The 22,368-nt window shown below is 38.8% G+C and overlaps 1 protein-coding gene across 1 annotated transcript in view; it reads right to left on the bottom strand.

The window, feature by feature from the left end:
• The window catches only part of hcn2b (hyperpolarization activated cyclic nucleotide-gated potassium channel 2b), a 57,668-nt gene extending 43,658 nt beyond the window's left edge, over positions 1-14,010 (bottom strand). Inside the window, exons 1-2 of the mRNA XM_028444031.1 lie at positions 13,340-14,010; positions 8,594-9,017 (exon numbers count right to left, since the gene is read on the bottom strand). Of these exons, the coding sequence (XP_028299832.1) occupies positions 8,594-9,017; positions 13,340-14,010 (1,095 nt within the window). The remainder of the gene's footprint in view (positions 1-8,593; positions 9,018-13,339) is intronic.
• Positions 14,011-22,368: the final 8,358 nt, after the last annotated feature.

Below are 22,368 nucleotides of genomic sequence, written 5' to 3'. Positions count from 1 at the left end.
ACAATTTAATTCAGATTATGACAGCAACAGATTTTTAAATTACAATTACCGCCCAACGTCACTTTTGACAGTAACTAGTACTGTAACGCAATATTTTTCTAAAGAAAACGCCATTACCGTTACAATATGGTGCGTTTGTTCGTTGCTTTGCTAGCAGCAGTGTACTTCCTGTTTACAGTGGCGCTACATATTTTCGCGGGACGCCGTGCCAAACACAGTAAAACAGTAGAAGAAGAAGCATTGTCAGCGTGTTTCTGTTAACATCACGTGCAGCAATCATGGCGAGTCAAGGACGAGCTTCTCAGAGTGGAAATACGTGCATTATTTACACAATCCTTTACCCCAAGTAAACTAACAGAGACTGCAGCAGACAAAGACACAGTGTGTGTGTGTAAGCGATTTAGTAGCTCCTTTTAATTAAATTCTTTACACATTTAAGGTGTGGTTGAACACTGGACCAGTACTGCTGCCTTGTTTCTGTAATGTTTCTCCATTACACTCGTGACTGCTGTCTCTGGGTTCTCCAACAGCTCACACCACCCTGACACATTACTAATGAAAACTCAAAGTGAGACAATGATAAGTGCTCTGACGTGCAGCCCAGACAGCCTCTTTCTGCAGCTTTTTAACCTTCTAAACTAAAGTTACGTTCAGACAGCAGGTCGGATATTTCGGAAAAATCTGATTTTTTTTGTGTGCTCGTTCATATTACGGAAAGAGGATAAAAAAAAAATAAAATAATCTGTGAAGGCAGGGGGCGACAGTTCCATCTCAGCAGTTGTGTATTAGACAAGGAAGCAGGGAAGAAGAGCTCTCCTAAGAGAGCACACTGTTTACTCTCCCTTAAACAGTGCACGGCTGATGCTCTGGTGGCTGAGGTTACCAAGTAATGACGGACTGTTGAAGACAAACAAGCCCTGAGGACAGAAGGACTCCCACCCAAAAGGAGTCCTTCTGTCCTCAGGGTTTGTTCGTCAACTGTCCTAGACAAACAAATGAGGGTTGCATCGACATCTGTCACTATTCCTAATTTTTTACAGCAACCAAAAGCAGCACAAGTTGGTATTTTGACCTAAAAAGCTAGCTAAATGATCTTAAAAGGCAGGCTGAAAGTTTCACTCTAATAGCAAACAATGGGCTGTTTACAGGCAGTGGGGTGGGGCCATGTGACATCATCAATCACGTGATTTCAAGATGGCGGAATACAAGCACTGAAACTGTAACGTAGTCCCATTTTTAAAAGGCAGTAAAATGAATATGGTGCGTAATAATGCATTATGTTAGGCATAGATCTTCTACAAACATTTCAAAGATTTTAGGCCAAACTTGTAAAAACAATAGAGAATCCTTTTAAATACAACTTCTATCAGCTTAGAGTATGAGCTGAATTTAACCAGAAATTACCCCCATGTGAAAGAGAGGTCCTGGGGTAACACGTGACCACGCAAGCATGCACTGTGTTTACTGAAGAAAATATGAAGCCATTTCATCTCGGCGTGCGTGGCACTGATAAAGTTTATGTACAAAAGTCAGCACCATAACAGTCAACTAATTTTAAAAACAAGATCGATAAAGAGTTTTTCCCCCCACCGATCCTCCGAAGATGCAGAATGGTGATGTTAGTTGCATTTAAAGAAAGGTAAAGGTTGGATAAATGCGACTCTTTGCAGGCACATTGTAAAATATTGGATATGAATCGGATTTAAGAGCACATATGAAAGTGGCCTGGGTCAGATTTGAGAAAAATCTGATTTGTACAGAAGCAGGTCGCATACAATAAAATCGAATTTGAGTCCATTTACAGTACCTGCAATCTGAACGTTACCTAAAGGCGGGCATATACCGTGTGATTTTTTTCAATCCTTGTACTCAAATTGTGCAACTCAATTGCAGAGTCTGAATGTGCACAGCTCACGATTCATGTTTACTGATCGACGTTCTGACACGACCTGACTGCTCACACTGTATGTCCATACATGACATGTCGGGGTCTTGTTTACGGAAATGCAATGTACAAATTAGAAGAAGAAGAACTTTGACGCGTCTCCAATAAAACAGAAAAAGTGGATAGACACTCGCGAATCTCAGCAAAAAAAGCTTCAAAAAGGAAAATGCAGCGATGTGATGGACCAGGAACGGGTTGTACTGACGTGTGCAGTACGGTCCATCAATTTTACAGTGGTCCTGAATTGTTCGCGCATGCACAGTGTGACAGTTTGAGGTAAGCCGGTCCGTGGCACTGCTTCAACAGTGTGATACCCTCACGAGGAACGACCAGGATTTCAAACATGTTTGATTTTCTTGCAACCGGGAGCTGGTCGTGAGGTATTAATCGCTTCCCGTGACCCTATATATACAGTGCTACTACACGATGCACGACACACGATTTAGCAGAGACTCGGCCCGATCCCAAAAATAGACGCACAAGTGAAAAATCGGCTCAAAATGGGCCGCCTTAAGACTGATTTGCAAAGTGGTGTTTCTAGCTACCAGCCAGGACTCACTACTATAATATGTATCTGAATGTACATGGAACAAAGTTAATAGGCCTGTCTGCTCACTGGTGTAAAATCTTTGTTTAACCAGGCCGACTGGATGCTTCACTAAATCATAAGTGAAAGCTCTTTTCCCACCAAGGATGGGGGGAATGTCCTACAAGGAAAAGTGGGACAGACATTGTAGCTCTGGATGGATGTTATGTAGATTATGCATTTATGCATATAGAAAAAGTGGCTTATGGGGGCATATTTGATGGCTTCTTATAAATCAAACAGCAGCATTTCATTATTACTTGAGAGAAAAGAATAGTATTAAATTAAACTGTGAATAAACCAAACTGACATTATTTGCAAGTCTTCAACACTTGGTTGGTTCTACAGCTTTGACAATATTCATGTGTCAGCTTTCATCATTTCTCCATCTTGCATCCCTATCTTTATCTACAATTCACGACACATATTACTTGTTTTCTCCTCTGATGGCAAGTCAACAGTCTTTGATTATTTCGGGGAGGCAGAATGGGAAGCAATCTCTGAGGCCGTGCCCTGTGATAAGGAAGTGTTTCCATCCTGATTAATGAGGCTCGAGGACTAATGATCCTCCCAACACTATAGCAGCACCTGGCCATGTGTCACTGTCAGACCACAATCTGGGTCAAGGCATGTTACATTGACCACAAGTCACTGCCAGGAAAACTGCTTTTTTGCTCACTTCAGTTTCACGTTTTTGATGCATCAGAGGAGACGACCCCTAAGAATACTGTCAGGTTAACCCTTGTTTGACCCAACGCACCCTGCCCCACTAGGAAAACCGCTCTTATTTGCAGATGTTTTCTGCCTCTGCGTCAATAAACAATAAAGCTTTTAGCATGTTGAGTGTCTCGCTGTGTTTCTCTCGTATTTGGTGGTCTATAAAAAAACATTGCACTGAATTAAATTGATGCAGCCACTCTTTGCACAGCGGTTACGAACACTGCTTGACAGCTAAAGGGTCTAGGTTAGAATCCCAGGGGGCCTCATCTTGTCCTTCAGAACCTGCATGTTTCTTGGAGCATGCATTGGTATTTACTCTGTTTTTTACCAACAGTCAAAAACATGTGTTTTTAAAGGGAAAACATTGTGATGGTTTGACAGGCTTTGACATGGGCCATCACATTCACACATCTCATGCATTAAAAATGTGTCACAGCACTAAAAAAAAAAACGTATTATTGATATTCTTGCATGAATGAGCCACTTAATGGTATGACGGAGTATTTATTTATCCTACTGGTGTATGTAAAGTAAAATAATGATGATGATAATTGGTAGAAAATAGGGCTGCAACTAACGACTATATTAATAGTCGACTAGTCATCGATTATTGAAACGATTAGTCGACGAATCGAATGACAAATCATACAATTATTTGTATGATTTGTAAATTACGACAAATAAAAACAATAAATTAATAAAATAATTCTCAACTTAGAGAGTAAACAGGTTCCTTACAAACACAAATTAAATTGAATACATCATCACTAAAATGTGCTTCAGTAATAGCATTTAGCTGCTGACTCAAAGAGCTCATGGGCTGATATTTTATGGAACATGTTTGTACATATGGGTCACTCTATTGGTGTTATTGTATAAAATTTATTTATTTGACATGAAAAGCAAAAATAACCGCAATAGTGTTTTTACTGTTTAACAAAAACCACTGCTGCTGAATGTAGTTTATTTCATATCTGATAATGAGTTACATGAAGTTATGGTTGATAAATATCTCACTGATTTCCTCTAATTAAACCAGATCAGACTTGGTGATTTAATCATGAATTACTGAGAGCACGACTAATGTGATATTCTGGTGTAATAATCACAACATTTACGTTACTGTCTAATGGGACCAGCTTTGTCTCTGAACACGTAAAATATCATAAACAATATTGCGTTTCACATGTTGATGGATAATTTTATGCCAAAATTTATTTCACACGACGTGTGACACATTAGCTTTTATCCTTCCATAAAAGTGTTAACTCTGACCATTCATTAATCTGTGACCCTTTGTGGTTTAATGACAGTAAGATTTGTACTTTTTACTAGTCTCTAACTTTCATTAAGTGGTTAACATTAGCTCTTATGTGTGGGTGGGTTAGCTTAGCTTAGTTAGCTTTAGTCCTCTTTCCAGTTGAGCGCAGGTTCCTCTCTGTCACTGTGTTTGTGGGAACTTTGGGTGGATCTGACGGAGGAACTTAGACTGGTTCACTTTGCTGGGTGGGTGTCTGGTCTTAAATAAGTAGCGGTGCGTGATGTATCGCTGCTCGTCATAGCATCAAAGCGCTGAGCTCCTGGTAACAGCGACATATTCTTAACAGGGGGAATGTTTTTGACGATGTATCACATCGGTAACATGCATACAGCTCTGAGCACAGACATATAGACAGTGGGATGAGCCACTCCAAATGAAAAAACAATGTCCAGCTCCATCCGCAGCTTGAAGAAGACGGTGACGACGTAACCAACAACTGTCGGTGACTTTCTGTTGTCAATTTTTGTCGACAGTGTCTAATTAAATAGAATACAAACGTTTCAAACAAAACACTTGATAACGATGTATAGCACACTTCTATAGGACCATGCAGATGGATAACAAGAATAAAATTATCTTTGATTCAGTACAGTTTTGGATAGTAGCAAACAACAAGCTGTTATCAAGCAAATATTTTCAGTTAGCACAGGAAATACACATTTACATTAATATAATAACTTAATTATTATAACATTTTTATAGAAAACTTTCGAAGAACCCAAAACACTTATTATCAGTGTTTGGAATAACGCCGTTTAAAATAACAGGGTAATCTAACTAATTACTTTTTACGCCGTTACAACGCCGTTATCGTTACTGAATGTTAAATGCGGTGCGTTACATGCATTGATTGAATAAACTGCGATCCGAAAGCACCCCTTGCTTCATACGCAGCTGTAGTGAGGAGGTGGGTTAAAAACAAGGTGAGCGATTATGGTTGGCTAAGGCGGCGTCATGTTTCATGGTAGCCAATCAGAGCCAGTGTTTTTACACGTGTGCCAGCACACGCGCCACACACACAACCACTACAGATTTGATGAAGCAGCAGAGATGGTGATTGAATTCTTTGACATATAGCAACTAGTTACTTTCCTTGGTAATGAGTTACTTTTATTATAGAGTCATTCAGTTACGAACTCAGTCACTTTTTGGAACAAGTAGTGAGTAACTATAACTAATTACTTGTTTAAAGTAACCTTCCCAACAATGCTTATTATTACCAAAATGTCAGCCTTTAAAGAAACTGAGTGAACTTGAACTGAGCGAGGTGAGTGAAGGCCTGGCTAGCCAGGGTCCAGCTAAGCAGAGCTGGACTTAAAGGATCAGGCCAGTCTTAGACAAAGCCAAAAGAACATTTGATTGGGAGTGTTTGAATCAGTGATCTTTCTTTCTTCAGTTGTTGCTGTTTAATCCAGGAAGCAATGAATTTCTGAAGGGACATTTGACCATTCATTGTTTGGAGTTAAGCTCCACCAGCATGAGATTACACAGACAACAAAACCCTTTAAAAGGCAGAGCAAGGCTAGGGTAACAAGGCTTGTCTGTATTTATGAAGAACGGGAACATACAGTACGTGATGGAGTGGAAAGATAAATATTGTTTTATCTTGGTGTGTAATGTAATTAGAGAAGCATGAGTTGTTGCATTATCTTTCCTGTGACTGTTGTTTTAGCACAGTCCAATAATTTGAATTATTCTAATGCCTAGAATGAGGATGAGAGGTAAAAATCCTTTTTTCTCACACATTGACCCACATTGATTTCTGGGGAATTTTAACCAGTATCAGTCGACTTGATGATGAGCTACCATCTGGCTTTCAGGATTTAGTGCAGAACAAACCTAATTTTTTTGCATCAGGAAGTAATTACAAGAGGGTTGTTGCGATATAGAAACAAGATGACTTAAACAACTGACAGAAACCACTCACGATAACTCAATACTGTGAGATTTATTTAAAGACAGACATTAACTGGTTGTAATATCCACAGAGCACAGCACCATTATTATATTACAGATCGGGCAGCAGATTGAGATTATTAGATTCTGTTTTTCCAATTACTGATACAAAAAGAGTTTAACTTAAGCGATTTGCAACAGTAACATTGTTTTCATGATTGCTCTCTGGATACTGACTGTATGAGCTAAAGTTAAGAAGTGTTAAAATATTTGCCTGTATGCAACCTAGTGTAGGATCATTTCTGAGGGAACTAAGACTTAGTTAGTAGTAGAAGTTTAAACACACACACACAAAAACTTTTTTCTTTGTTTATTTTGTTTTCTACATTATTAAATGTTTGTGCAACAAACGGACAAGTCCACCCACCTCCAACTGAACTTCTTCAAATGTAATTTTGTGCTACTGTGCAGTCAACTCTCCATGTTGAACGAGCAAAATGTTCATTTAAATAGGGCGGTCTCATCCACGTCTATACATGCACCTGTTAGTGCCGCAATGTTATTGAATTCCCCACAGCAAGTGAGGAACAGCGCCACCAAAGGATTTAGGGATGCACTTGGTTTACCACCCTTTATTTCAGATCTTAGTGAATCTGCCCCAGAGTGCGCTATCGCCTTCTCAAATTGAGGTCAGAAGCTGAATTGTTTCATTTCTAGTGTACGTGACTGCGCGTTCTCATTCATTTATGAAGTCTTGCGGCCCATGACCGCGATCAACACAAAATGCCTTTGCGATCGACCTATAGATCACAATCGACACATTGGGCACCATTGATTTAAGTGTTTTAAAGGGCCCATGTTACGCTAAATCGACTTTTCTGTGCTTTAAACATGATAAAAGTGCTATTTGGGCTTCATACACATGCCCAAAGTGTTTTTTTCATTGATTCCCTCAATGGTTAGTTAGAGGGTGATTTGCTCCTTTCTTACTACAGGGCGAGCCCAAACACCTCGCTCCATTTTGATGACGCGTTCACACTTTGGTGACGGCACTGAGCTGGAGAAGCCACGCCTCCAGGAAGCTCTCTGTTGTGATTGACATGTAAACAGACACGCCCACGAAGGTGAGCATGTCAGCGTCCTTCACGCAGTGCTACTTTTGTACTTTGTCAGTTTTGGCTCTTGTCATTAAATCTGACCACAACTCCTGCCTCCTCATTTCTTCATGAATGGGTCATCTCCAACACCTCACCTTGTGACAGACATAATATTAGACATTATAGAGAGACAATATATTATACATATTATGTCTTTGACCATGATTATTATACCAGTAAATTGGCAGACAACTGAGCCTCTGTTAGCCAAGAATCATCCACTGCACCTCACATAGAGCATTAACAAGCTAACAGAAGTATCAAGGGCAAGAGACTGACATACACATTTTGTTATCTTAATCATGCTATCTGGCAAAGCTCATTCTTATTTTGGATGTTATTAACATTATCACAATTACCAGTTAGTAGCAGAAATAAGGCAGAAAAAAAGGAATTCACATTCTGAAATGGAAGAATCTATGTGATCTGTTTCTTTTTTTCTCTCTCTCTCTTTATTTATAATTGGGCCCCAACATGTCACGGAAACGCCATGCATCACTGGAAAAAAAGGTGATTGAAAGTGTAGAAAGTGCCGCTATGGTGAGACTAGTGATCATGCTATCCTGTGACTGAGAATGAATGCAGAGCTTCGTGTGAAATGTGTTTTTAATGTGTTGTAATGAACAAGCAGTTCAGATCATTATGAGTGCATTTAAATCTTAAAGGGTGCTGGTATAAAGACAGATTTACCTGTTGGTGTATTAGTTGAACTGGTGGTCATTTTACCTGGTGACATGTCATGACAGAAGCAATCACACAGTGATTGCTCAGTTGGACCACATTGATGTACCATGTGTTCCCCAGGGCACATGGCATTCACATTACCTATCCACATGTGCTCTGGTCCCATAGGCTCCTTGACAATTGACCCCTGTTTAAATGTATTCAGCAGTATTTTTGTAGCCTAACCTTTAATTGCCTTAGTGTGCCCCCACATCCTTCATCCCTCTGCATTTAAATAAGCGTACCTCCTCCCACTGGTGGATGTAGCGGATCAGTCGGGACAACCTCAGCAGACGCAGCAGACTTAGGATCTTCGTAAAGCGCACGATGCGGAGAGCTCGGGCCGTCTTGTACACCTCTGAGTCGATCCCTTTCTCCACAATGAGAAAGATATAATCCACAGGTATGGAGGAGACAAAGTCCACCACAAACCAGCTTTTCAGGTATTTGTGCTTGATCTTCTTGGGGTCAAGAATGATTTCAGTGTTGTCCTCAAAAACAATGCCTGTCCTGAAGTTAAGCACCAGGTCCACCAGGAAAAAAGTGTCGGAGACCACGTTGAAGATGATCCACGGTGTGCTCGTCTCGTCCTTGAAAAAGGTGATGCCCACAGGAATGATAATCAGGTTGCCAACCATGAACATCAGCATAGAGAAGTCCCAGTAGAACCTGTCACAGTAGGACACAGATGTTAACGCTGGCCCTTAAAAAACACAAAAAAAATTTTCAACCCAACCTCAGAATATGTTGACACATGCACACACACACACACACACACACACACAGCAACTAATGTTTATCTAATGATGAGCAGAATTGTAGAAAATGTGTGTGAAAAGTTATACTACGAATCAAGACATTCATGGAGATGCTGTTTGTACTATAGGGGACACACACACACGTGGGGGGCGTGGCCTGGGCGTCCTTGGCCAGGGGTGGAACCTGGGTTCACAGAAGCATCTCTTGCACACACCTTGGTCGTGGATGCACTGGTATGCCTTAGGCTTTGGGATAAGCTAGTATTGGCCTTAATCTTAGATACGTTGATCCCAAATATCAGTTCTAGGTGTAAGCAACTATCGTCGCCCTCTGTTCACAGTCAAGTCAATTTTGTATATAGAGCACATTTAAAAACAACAAACATTGACCAAAGTGCTGTACAGAAGTTGTAAAAGTTTATGCAAGTAAAATAAATACAAAACCCATAATTCCAGTTCTCAGTCTGGTTTAAAAGCCACAGCATATAATTGGGTTTTTAAGTATCACCAGTAGGAGAGGCCCTGATAAGGAGGGGTAGGCTGTCACCATCATTATACTTAAACCGGGTGTTCCGTCACTCTTATCAATCTCTCTACATTTGTCATCGGAATGGTTCAGTACAATACACCCCACATGCACAAATTTAGCATCATATTATACTTTCAGCACAAACAAAACAGTTGACTCTTATCCTTTCCATCATCCCACCGTAACTCCCTCTCCCCTGTTACTTTCCCCCTCACCAAGGTGTAACACTCTCCTCTCTTTTTAATATCCTTCCTCTACTAAAGTGTTTCTTACCCTCCTTAGGGAGGGCTGGTAATGGTTACAATTATGCAATAAAATAAATGTTTTTTTTTTAACTGCAATAATAAAACATGCATAGCTGTGGTAAAAAGATTGCACTACATGTAGTGTTGACCTTCGACAGCATGTGTGCAGACAAGATGAATGAAAAATACATTTTAAAAAAAATGAATAAAAAATGAATATGTGCTTTATCAGGGTTAAATCTCTGGGTCAAAAAAAGTAACCTGACCCTGTGCTGCAGACACTACCCACTCTTTGTAAGATCTCCTTACTTCCAGGGGCCATTGTTATCAACAACAACTTTAAATCACTGTTGTTTGTTTCTCTACTTAAAAAGCAAAGTTGTTTGTTCTTTGTTCTTGTTTTATTTCTGTTTCAGGCTCATTGAACATAATCCATATATTCTAAGTCATGCCATTTCTGATGCTGCTGCGGGAAGTTAATCTCTGAGCGGGACACGCACCAAGTCTGCTCCAGGTGCCTCGGGTTGGAACACGTCAAGCAGGCCCCGGACGCTCCCAGAGCCTGCCAACACTGCGTTGGCTTCACCGCAGACAGAGGTACCCATTGCTCCCCCGGTCGGTGCCGAGCCTGCCACCGCCGAGAGCATGAACACGAGCACCCCCGCTGGGGCTCACAGTCTGACATCGCCTTTGTCCCTCCGACTGGAGAAGACATTCTCGACCTGGACTGTAGGGACAATGATGATGTTACCTCAGAGTTCCTCATCACAGTGACAAAAATGTTGTCATCCCGGCTCGGGCTGAAAAGCCCACAGTTTCTGTCGCCTCAACGGAGGGGGAAAGGTCAAGAAAGGCCAAGAAAAAAGATGACGAAGCTCTCCGCCTCTGCCTCCCAAGGAAGGCCCAAATCTTATCTCCACCTGCTCGCCGCAAGGCTTTCCAGGCTGCTCAAGGTGCTCAGTTTAAGGGCCTTAAACATTCGGAACCCCCCGGCCCGCCCAACCATCAGGACACGGCTCCGGCTGGTTGGATGCGGCTGGTTGTTTCCCATTCACCAGCCCCACCTGTTCTGTTTTGTTGTGTGCTTCCCGGGGTACCCCGCACCCCCGCCTCCGTGCCACCACGACCAGAAGGGAAGGACTGTTTTCCGCAGAGGTTCCGGCTGTTGCCCCCCAAGATGTGAAAACAGTAGCCACAGGCACACACCCACATTCACAGGCCCAGGCCTGGCGCTATGGGTCTGGCCCCTGAATGGCGCAATCTGTCAGCCATGGGGCTCTCACAGCATGTGATCTCCATGATTCAGTGTGCTAGGGCCTCCCCCCTAGGTCTCGGTACGACTGCAAGTGGGGGGTGTTTGAGGAGTGGTGTCGCCGGGCAGGACACGTTCCTTTTCAGTGCTCCGTGGAAGGAGTCCTGTCATTCCTGCAGGAGCTGATTGAGAAAGGAGGGTTTTCTATACGGTGAATGTCTATCTGGCTGCTATCGCTGCCTGTCACGTGGGCTTTGGGGATCTGCTGATCGTTTGCTTTATAAAAGGGGCATGCAGGCTTAGCCCTGTGTCCAGGCCACTGGTGTCGCCATGGGATTCGGCTGTGGTCCTGGAGGGACTTAAGCACCCCCTTTTTGAGCTGTGGGGATGCGCAAACTTGAAGTTTATGTCCCTAAAGGTGATGTTGCTGCTGGCTTTGTCTTTGGCCAAACGTGTCAGTGACATCCATTCACTGTCAGTGCACCCGTCATGCGCTCAATTCTTCCCTGGCTATGCTAGGATGGTGCTGAAGCCCAACCCGGCCTTTGGAAGGTATTGGGCTTGTGTTCTCCTATTATATTGATGTTACGGCTTTCTCTGCCTCACAGAGAGAGCAGAGGCTTCACCTGTTGTGTCCTGTATGCTCTGTGCAAGTGTATATGCATTTGACAGGGGCTTCAGGAGGAGCAATCAGCTCTTTGTCTCCTGGGCCCCGCCCCATAGGGGAAAGCCTGTCATCACCTGTCACATTGGGTGGTGGAGGCGATTGCTTTGGCTTATTCGAGTCAGGGTTTGCAGTCGCCTGTGGGCTTGCGTGCTCGGGGTTTAGCCACCACCTGGGCCGTGTTCAGGGGAGTGTCTGTTCAGGATATTTGGAGTTAGTCTTCGCCCCTCACTTTTGTCCGGTTTTACCAACTGGATGTTTCCCCTCTGTGTGTGGCACGGGCAGTTCTCCTATCCTGATCGGAGCAGGGCTGGTGTGGCGTGCGATAAGCTTGTCTGCAATAAGAGAACTACCACATCCCATAGTGAGACATTAAAATGAATGTTATGAAAAAGACGGTTATTTACATAACCCTGGTTCTCTAAGTAATATGAGTGAGATGTCTTACAAAGACAACCCTTCTTGCTGGCAGAGAGAGAAGAGGTGCTTACAGAATGCCAATGTGTTTTCCGCCCGCCTTACTTATAGTATGTGCGACTATAGCGGCGGCGGATGAATACATTTTTCATCAGACAATCTGATTGACGGAATGAGAAAGGACTTCTGAATATGACGCGCGGCGGCGTATATCCCCTAGTGAGACATCTCATTCATATTACTCAGAGAACCAAGGTAATGTAAAAAACCTATAGTTTCTACCTATTATGTTCTTATCCACATGGCACATTAGGTATAAATGTAGCTATACTGAAAATGTTTTTTTTTTTAATTGAATTAATTTGTGTTATTCTATTTTATTTTTTCAATGTACATTTTAACAAACCTTTTATTTATACAGATGCCTTTGTGGAAAATAAATTAAGTCCCAATTGTGCAAGATCTGGTCTCTTCCTTTTCAAATAAGTAACAGTACTTCTACTTCTACTTGAGTAGGATAGATCAGTACACTTTACACCTCTGGTTTAAGTACTCACGTGACAGTAATTGAGTTGGTTTCATGGGTACTTGTACTTTTTTGAGTATATTTCAAAGTCAGTCATTTTACTTGTACTTACGTATTTTTTTTTATTTTTTTTTGATCAACATACAGTGTAAAACTACAAAAAATACAAATAATATAAATAGAGCCTGAGAATTTATTTATAATTTAATTCATTGGTGTTTTTCAATTTTTTTTTAAAAAAAAAAAGAAATGTACATTTTGACAAACCTTTTGTTTTTTACAGATGCCTTTGTGGAAAATAAATTAAGTTCCAATCTCTTCCTTTTTAAGTTTATACATGAGATGTTTACTGTATGCAAGGGAACCATAGCAATATTTATTACCAGAAATAAATCATAGGGGGTGAAATTAACTAGTAACTTTTACTTTGAGTACTATTTAATGAGCTACTTTTTACTTGTACTTGAGTATTTTATGTATGACTTACTTGTACTTGAGTTTCAATTAACTAACAGTACTTCTACTTGAGTAGTATACTGTATATATCAGTACTCTTTACACCTGTGGTTGATAATAAACAGGTGTGTCCTGTTGTCTTACCTAAAGTCGCTGTAAGGGTGAATGATCCAGTTTCCCGCTGACTTAACGCGCTCCTGCTCCTTCTCCACCGCCTTCTGACTTCCAAACATTCGCAGGGAGAACTTGTTCACCCCGGGCTGAAGCATGGAACTGAACTGCCGCTGCATGTAGGTCTGGTTCCCCCAGGACTCTCCATCATCCGCCGCGATCTGAGATCCGTCCTCCGCTTTGGAGAAGATGACTGAGTTTCTCCCTTTGTTTGGTGGATTGTTGGAGAAGCAAACTCTGGAGTCCTTTTTGTCCGTGGCCGGGCCGGTCCTGACCTCGGCCCCGGGCCCCTGAGACCCTACATCCATGTCCGGAGCGTGTCCGTCTCCAGCCGCTACTTCCCCTCCATCAGCCTGCTTCTCCTGCCTGGAGATGAGAGACGAGAGGCTCCCTGAGCTGGTCGGGTCTCTTCTACAGTCTCCGTTTTTGTTGCATATCATGCCGAGGTCCCTCTCTGGATCCACGCCTGTCTCTGGTCGGACTGCTGTGCCCTGGATGCCGCCTGTCCGAGCGGAGGCTGGGTTATGGGGCTCCTGCTCTGACAGCACCCACGGAGCGGTGCTGATGATGGAGCTCCTCCACTCAGGGAGCTCGGCTCCGCCTCCTGCTGGACAAGTCCTCTCCTCGGTCCCGTGATCCTGCATCCCAATGCATCCAAACGGACTGCTTACCTGAGTGGGTGGAGGCTGCTGGCATGTATGGAGGTAGATTTGTGTCCATCAAAAAAATTATAATTGGAAAAAAAAACACTTAAATAAAAAAAACAAAAACAAAAAACAACTTTTTTAATTAAAAAAAAAAGTTTCAATCAAAAATAAATATTTTCAATCAAACAAAAGAGGCGCTCAAAAGTAAAAAAAAAAAAAAAATTGAGACCCAAATAATTTCATTTGTACGGAAGAAGATTAGGGCCACTTTTGGAGTTCTGACTTTAAAGGCAAGGCAAGGCAAATTTATTTGTATAGCGCATTTCATACTCAAGACAACTCAATGTGATTTACATGATAAAACATTCAATTGTTTAAAATCAATAAGAACATTTAAAATCATCAGTAAAATCAATTAAAATATTCAGTAAAAATCAATTAAAATCATCATTAAAATCAATTAAAATCATCAACAAACACATTATATCAACAACATGATCAAAAATCTCTTTCTCAATCATACACAGTAGAGAAAAAAAGTGTCTTTAACTTTGATTTAAAAATGTTCACATTAGATGCTGACTTCAGCTCTGCTGGCAGTTTGTTCCACTTCTTTGCAGCATAACAACTAAAAGCAGCATCACGATGTTTACTGTGAGCTCTGGGCTCCACTATCTGACCTGTGTCCATAGATCTGAGAGACCTGCTGGGTTCATACCTGACTAACATCTCACTGATGTATTCTGGACCAAACCCATTCACAGATTTATACACCAGCAGCAGAACTTTAAAGTCTATTCTGAGTCTGACTGGGAGCCAGTGTAAAGACTTTAAAACTGGAGTAATGTGCTCTGACCTCTTTATTCTGGTTAAGACCCGAGCTGCAGCGTTCTGAACCAGCTGTAGATGTTTGATTCTCTTTTGGGGGATTCCTGTCAGAAGACCATTACAATAGTCCAGTCTGCTGGAGATAAAAGCATGGACCAGTTTCTCCTGATCTTTCTGAGCCATTAAACCTTTCACTCTGGAGATGTTCTTTAGGTGGTAGAAGATGTTTTTGTGATAGATTTGATTTGACTGCTGAATGTAAGATCTGAGTCAATCAGATATTAAAGTGATATTAAAGTCAGAGCTCTAAGAATAAATTCAGAATACTGAGTTTTAAAGTCAGAATTCTTACTTTAATCTCTTTTTTATGGCAGCCCGTTTCCACCACTAAAAAAAAAAAAATCACCAAGTAAAGTCATAATTGTGAGTTAGAAAGTCATAATTATGAGAAACAAAGTCATAATTATGAGAAACAAAGTCATAATTATGAGTTAGTAAAGTCATAATTATGAGAAAGAAAGTCATAATTATGAGTTAGAAAAGTCATAATTATGAGTTAGTAAAGTCATAAGCATGAGATAGAAACATTTTTGGTACATCCATATGTACCCATGACACTGACCAGAAATCTCCATTTGTTGTTCAATAAACTGAGCTACTTCAGCCTCATCAGTTTTATCCTTTCGACGCCAGAGCCTCTTTTTGCTAAGTATCTTTTCAAGGGTGCGTTTACTCAGCATATTTCTATGTGAATTTGCAAGCAAACAAAGTATTTCATCATTTGTAAAGCCCTGTCTAAAGTAGTCTTTGATAGTCTGATCAGCCATCTCTGTGTCAGCTACTCACCACATGAACAAGCTGCTGTAAATGTGTTTAAGTATCTCATAATTATGACTTTCTATCACATCATTATGACTTTACTAACTCATAATTATGACTTTCTATCTCATAATTTTGACTACTAACTCATAATTATGACTTTCTTTCTCATAATTATGACTTTCTTTCTCATAATTATGACTTTCTATCTCATAATTATGACTTTCTTTCCCATAATTATGACTTTACTAAGTCATAATTATGACTTTCTTTCTCATAATTATGACTTTATATCTCAGAATTATGACTTTCTTTCTCATAATTATGACTTTCTATCTCATAATTATGACTTTACTAACTCATAATTATGACTTTGTTTCCCATAATTATGACTTTACTAACTCATAATTATGACTTTCTTTCTCATAATTATGACTTTCTATCTCATAATTGACTTTCTTTCTCATAATTATGACTTTCCTTGGTGATTTTTTTTTTTTTTTTTTTTAGTGGTGGAAACGGGCTTCCATACTTTTTTGATTGAAAAGTTGTTTTTAATTTTGATTGAAGTGATTATTTTCCTGATTGAAGAAATAAAGACACAAATCTACATCCATAATATGTAGGCTTGTCCTCTGTCCTCATCCATCAGCATCATCACACACTTAGAGACAGACAGAGGTGGCAGAAGTACTAGTCTTCAGTACTCAAGCAAACGCATCAATACTTGAATAAAAAAGGACTCTGGTAAAAATAACAGTATTGAAGTCGCTTCCTTTCTTGAGTAAAAGTTAAAAAAAAGAAAGAAAAAAGTTCATGCTACTAAATGTACTTAAGTAAAACACATGTCCTTTCAATAATAATACAGGGTTTTTAAATCAGCAAATTCCATAGCTTTTATTTCTTTAAGAACTTGTAGAAAACTGGAAAACAATTTAACACTTATAATAAATACAATTTGTAAATTAAATGTTTCAAGAAAAAAAAAAAAAGCGCAAATGCTCAATAAAACCCTGAGTTTAACATTTTTTTAAAACTTGAAAATGTTAAATGTAAAACTAAGGGACCTGCCTAATTACTCAAAACTACCAACATCTTACGTCATGACGTCATCTTCAAAGGTCTTAAAGTAACGAGCTAATTTTTAAAAATGTAAAGAGTAGAAAGTACAGAAGTTTGTTTGAAAAAGGAAGCAGTAAAAGTTCAAACTTGAGGAAACAAAGTATTTTTCTATGCTGGAGACAGGCAGAGTGGAATAAACTGGAAACAGCAGAAGTTCATTCCTCGTCTTCATCAGTTCAGTAGCACAGCACACTTCTTTTTATTATTGACGAGCAATTAGAGGCAGACATGGTAACAGGTGGTGAAGAAATGGTCCAACAGTGGCAAAAACGTGACAAGAAAACTGTGAAAAGTGACTAAAATGGGCCAAAAGCAGTCAAGAGTGGCCAAAAATGAGCAAGGAAAAGGGTTGCTTAAATGGGCAAAATGTGGCAAACAATAGTGAAAAAAGTGCAAAAATGTTGAACAAAAACAAGCAAAATGTAGGGAAAAAGGAAACAATTCGTATGTATTGGGCAATAGTTAGCTTATTTGGATGAAAAGAGGCAAAAATAAATAAATAAAATATAGAAAGGACAAAAATTGAATCAATGTGTCAAAAAGAACTTGCAAAAAGTAACAAATAAAATAGGAAAAAAATGAATATTGGAATAATAAAGAAAATGAAGACATACAGAGCAATATGCATATGGTGTCTGCAGATAATGGAAATAAAATGAATGAATTTTAGTCCCAGTCCACCCCTGGTGTGTGAGCCTTAACCTCAGGCTGCGAACCATTAATTAAATAAAACGTTTGCATGTTAACAGAGGCCACCCAACACACAGTGCACCGGAAACTAATTAAGACTTTAATTAAACACACAATCACCTGCTTTCTAAAGACTGAATTGTAATGACAACTACAAAAATACTCGACAAGTCTCTTCTTTCATTACGTGAGGCAGACCAATGTTCTTTTTAATGTGTTTTTCTAAATAGTCCATTAGTTCACAAAGCACTCTGTCACAGTCAGCTGACCAGTATTATTGATGGAGTGGAGTCTGCCTGTTGCTCAGTTCATTTCATAGCGTTGGCCAGTGGTCAGGACGAAGTTAATGAAACACCACCATCTAGTGGGCATTAGTGGGAATTACAGGTCCGTCCTGCTGAGATCAGGGGCTGCAAACTTCTGTCTTTTCTTCTTCTTCCTCCACTCGACAGGGGTCATGTTCAAACCGAGAGGTTTATGTATGACTTACATAAACCCTGCTGGGATCGATCCCAGCAGGGTTGGGGTCAATTATAATTGAAATCGCGTAATTGATAATTAATTACAAATATGATGTAATTGTAATTAGAAAAATCTATAGCTGTTGTAATTGAATTGTATTTGAGTTCAGATAAGTGACTTTGTAATTGGCATGGACATTCTATTAAAAAAAAGGCTCAGTAATTGTAATTTAACTTTAGTAATTGAAAATGTAATTGTAATTTAACTTTAGTAATTGAGAACGTAATTGTAATTTAACTTTTGTAAATGAGAACATAATTGTAATTTAACTTTAGTAATTGAGAACATAATTGTAATTTAACTTTAGTAATTGAGAACATAATTGTAATTTAACTTTAGTAAATGAGAATGTAATTGTAATTTCAGTTTAGTAATTGAGAACTTAATTGTAGATTAAGTTTAGTAATTGACAGCATAATTTAACTTTAGTAATTGAGAACTTAATTGTAGTTTAACTTTAGTAATTGAGAACATAATTGTAATTTAACTTTAGTAATTGAGAACATAATTGTAATTTAACTTTAGTAATTGAGAACATAATTGTAATTTAACTTTAGTAAATGAGAATGTAATTGTAATTTAACTTTAGTAATTGAGAATATAATTGTAATTTAACTTTAGTAATTGAGAACATAATTGTAATTTAACTTTAGCAATTGAGAACATAATTGTAATTTACCTTTAGTAAATGAGAATGTTATTGTAATTGACTCTCAGGGTAAAAATAACATTTGTAATTTTAATTGTTATTGGAAATATTATTGAACATGGATAATTGAAGATGTAATTGTAACTAAAAATGTAATTGACCCCAACCCTGGATCCTGAGGCTCTATGTGTCAAAGATCCAAAACTCTGAAGTGAATCCAAAATAAAAATATTTTTAATTTTCAAATATTCTAGTTATTATTAAAGTGGCCAATAAAATGTGACCTGAAAGAGTCAAGCATTACCTCTAATAATTGATTTTTAGTTTACTTTAGTTTTTGCATTTCTATGTTGTGTGTATTTTGGTTATATTTTCCTTTGTGTGTGATTATTGTTTGTACATCATATATAATTATCAAATTAAATTCAAGACTTTTTATTCAATTTGTAATAAAATTTAAAACCAACTTCACAGTAAATACACAAAATGACAGTAAAATACACAAATAAAACAAACTAAAATATTCAAAATCACTCTAAAAACACAAAATGACTACAAAAAATAGCCAAAAATCTATATAACAACATCAAAAATACAAAAAATAAAAACTATTATGTAAAATATAGGACAGGCCATTTTAGTTAAATTTACATTTCCCCATGTTGCTGAATGTCCCGCTGCAACCACGTCTCTATTTTGTAGTTGGTTCCGCTCTCGCGATTGTGCAATTTTACGGTAAATTGTATATATATTTTTTAAAGATGAATGTTACCATTTTTTTTTTTTTAAAGTGAGACTAATTACAATCACAAAATTATTCTTGTGTGTTAAATTTCAAGACTTTTGAAACACTGATTTAAGACATTTTAATGACAAATTAAGGCCTTATTTTTAGATTCATGAATTGAATGCCTTTTAAGACTCTTTAAGGATCCATGGGAACCCTGGTTTGTTGTATTTAGGAACTGTCATGCATATGTAGCCTGAGATGTAGATGTCCCCAGGAACAATAGCGACTGCTTTTGCAGTATAGCTAATAAAACAAAAACAAACCTCATCAAGAAAAGATAGTAACAGTGGATTTTATACTTTGGAGTTGAATGACTTTACAAGCAATGTCCTACATCTGAGGGTCTTTATTTTTATTTATTTTACTTTGAGCTGCTGTATCACAGTGTATTATTCAAACAAAGTTAATAATGATGGGTTATGGTCAATTTAAGTCTTTTAAAGATAAATAATAGTATTATTGATGCAAAGCCCACTGTCTTTCTCCCAGGGCTCCGCAATATATTGAAATTCAAGATATTTCAAGTTTTCTATTTTTCCGATATAGAAAATTCCAATAGTGGCTATATCAATACATATTATAGCTTATTTTGTAATAAAATACTCGTTTTTGAAGTTGTTGCTTTCACTGATTTTCAGAACAGCATGAAAAGCTCAGTTAGATGGCTCACTGAGTGTGTCCTAACCCAATCATTACCCTGAACAGAACTCACTCACACGTGCTGTCCCTTACAGGAGAAAATGCCAAAAATGGTACATATTGTACAGCTGTTTGTTAATAAATGAGCCTGTGGCATTTTACATTAGCACATTTAACCCTGAATGGTTTTTCTGGGCGCTAGAGAGTTCAAAATGCCCAACTCGTTTTTCATCGTGATTTTGATGCTGCATGTTTTGGAAACACATTAGAAAATGACCGTGAGTGAGAATACTGTCTTTATGGAGGATTATCAGAATCAGAATCAGAATCAGAAATGTTTTATTTGCCATGTACAGTTTTGAGGACAGTACAAGGAATTTGACTTGGTGGTTGGTGCACAAAACAAGCAACAAAAAGAAATAAAAGAAATAAAAAACAACACAAACAAAGAACAACCCAGCAACAATAGTAATAATAATAATGATAAATATAAAGGATGAGGGATAAATAAAGGATAGATAGAGAATAAAGGATAAATAGGATAAATATAAATATATATATACAGTGCAGCAGGTATCAAGCTGGTGGAGGTGGTGATCGGGTGGGGGGGTTCAGTGGGTGACTTGGGGTGTGTTCATGTGGATGGTGGCAGAGGGAAAGAAGCTGTTTTTGTGTCTGGAGGTTCTGGTCCTGATGGACCGAAACCTCCTACCAGAAGGGAGAGATTGAAACAGTTTATGACCGGGGTGGGAGGGGTCGGCCACAATCTTTCCTGCACGCCTCAAAATCCTGGAGGCGTACAGGTCCTGGAGGGAGGGCAGATTGCAGCCGATGACCTTCTCTGCAGAGTGGATGATACGCTGCAGTCTGGCCTTGTCCTTGGCCGTAGCTGCAGCGTACCAGATGGAGCCACATGGAGCTAACCAGCTAACTAGTTGTTTCTTACTCAGTGAAGTTGTGGTTACTGATTTGACTTTATTTAAGCAATCTATCTTTGTGGAGATACATTGTGTTTGTAGATTAATGACCACGAGAGAAGCATTTGTTTGTCTAATTTGGAAGGGATTTTTTTTTCAATATTATAATTACATAATAGAAGAAAATGAATACCTAAAGCAGTGGTTCCCAAACTTTTCACAGTCCTGTTCCCATTCAGATATTTACCCCGAAGCCATGAACCCCCTACCACTGCACACTTACTAAACATAATGGAATGCAGTGTTTTTCAACCTTTGGGTCGAGACCCCATGTGGAATCCCTGAAATGTCAAATAAGTTATAATATAACAAAAAAATGAAATGAAAAAAGTATTTTCAAAATGTTTTGTTATTCTTCTTCAAATAAACACCACACACATCTCAACTTCATGCTATGCTTTCACTTTCTTGACTATAAATCTTGTTCAAATAAAATGCAGTATCAAAATACCTGAGCTGGCAAATCTTGTTACTTTGTGCAATAATCCTGACAACAAAACATCAAATACTAATTCTAGAATTAATTAAAAAAAAAAAAAAAAGGCTCTGAAGATGCCAAAAATTTGTGATATCTCGATGGGGTCATGACCCTAAAAAGAGTGGAACCACTGATGTAATGTCACATACAAGCACATTGAGATGACTTTGTTGTAAATTGCGCTACACAAATAAAGTGGAATTACACTGAATACAAAGTAGCCCTACAATAAAATGTGTCTCTGTAGTTTACCTAGCTGGATCTCGTCATATTTGCGCTTTTTTGATGAGATTGTTGTACGATCACCGTGGGTAGTCTTACAACGGCTAATGCATGGAGGCTCTGGACTGCTGGTCAATTTATATTGTAGTTTCTAATATTTATTTTGTATTCATGTACCCCCTGTGACAATTTGCGTACCCCACTTTGTGAACCTAGGATGTAAAGCATTAGTCTGCACACATTTATTACAGTTTATCACTTTTAATCAGGGTGTGGACATGTTTACTCTTCATTATTAAATGACTGATGAGCCAGTGACTTAGTTTATTTGTGTTGATCACTGCAGTGATACGTTTAGTTCATCCGTCACCACAGTGGGAGAAATGCCTGAGATGAACTGACTCCTTAGCATCGATTAAAAAGAAGATTTTAGTCCAGGACAAACTCAAATAGTAAAATGCAATCAACACATACAGTAGCAGTGACTGAAGAAATTTGTCTCTTGAAGAACCAAGTTGTCATTCATCAGTTGACTTTAACTTGTAAGATTTCATATTGTGTTGATTGTGTTTCTACAATTATAAAGAAACCTCAACCTCGGTGAATCACAAACAAATCG

The sequence above is a fragment of the Gouania willdenowi genome, chromosome 4 (genome assembly GCF_900634775.1).
Source record: "Gouania willdenowi chromosome 4, fGouWil2.1, whole genome shotgun sequence".
In the NCBI taxonomy this organism is placed as follows: Eukaryota; Metazoa; Chordata; class Actinopteri; order Blenniiformes; family Gobiesocidae; genus Gouania; species Gouania willdenowi.
Note: the sequence above shows the minus strand (reverse complement) of the source record. Positions and strands in the feature narration are given on the sequence as shown.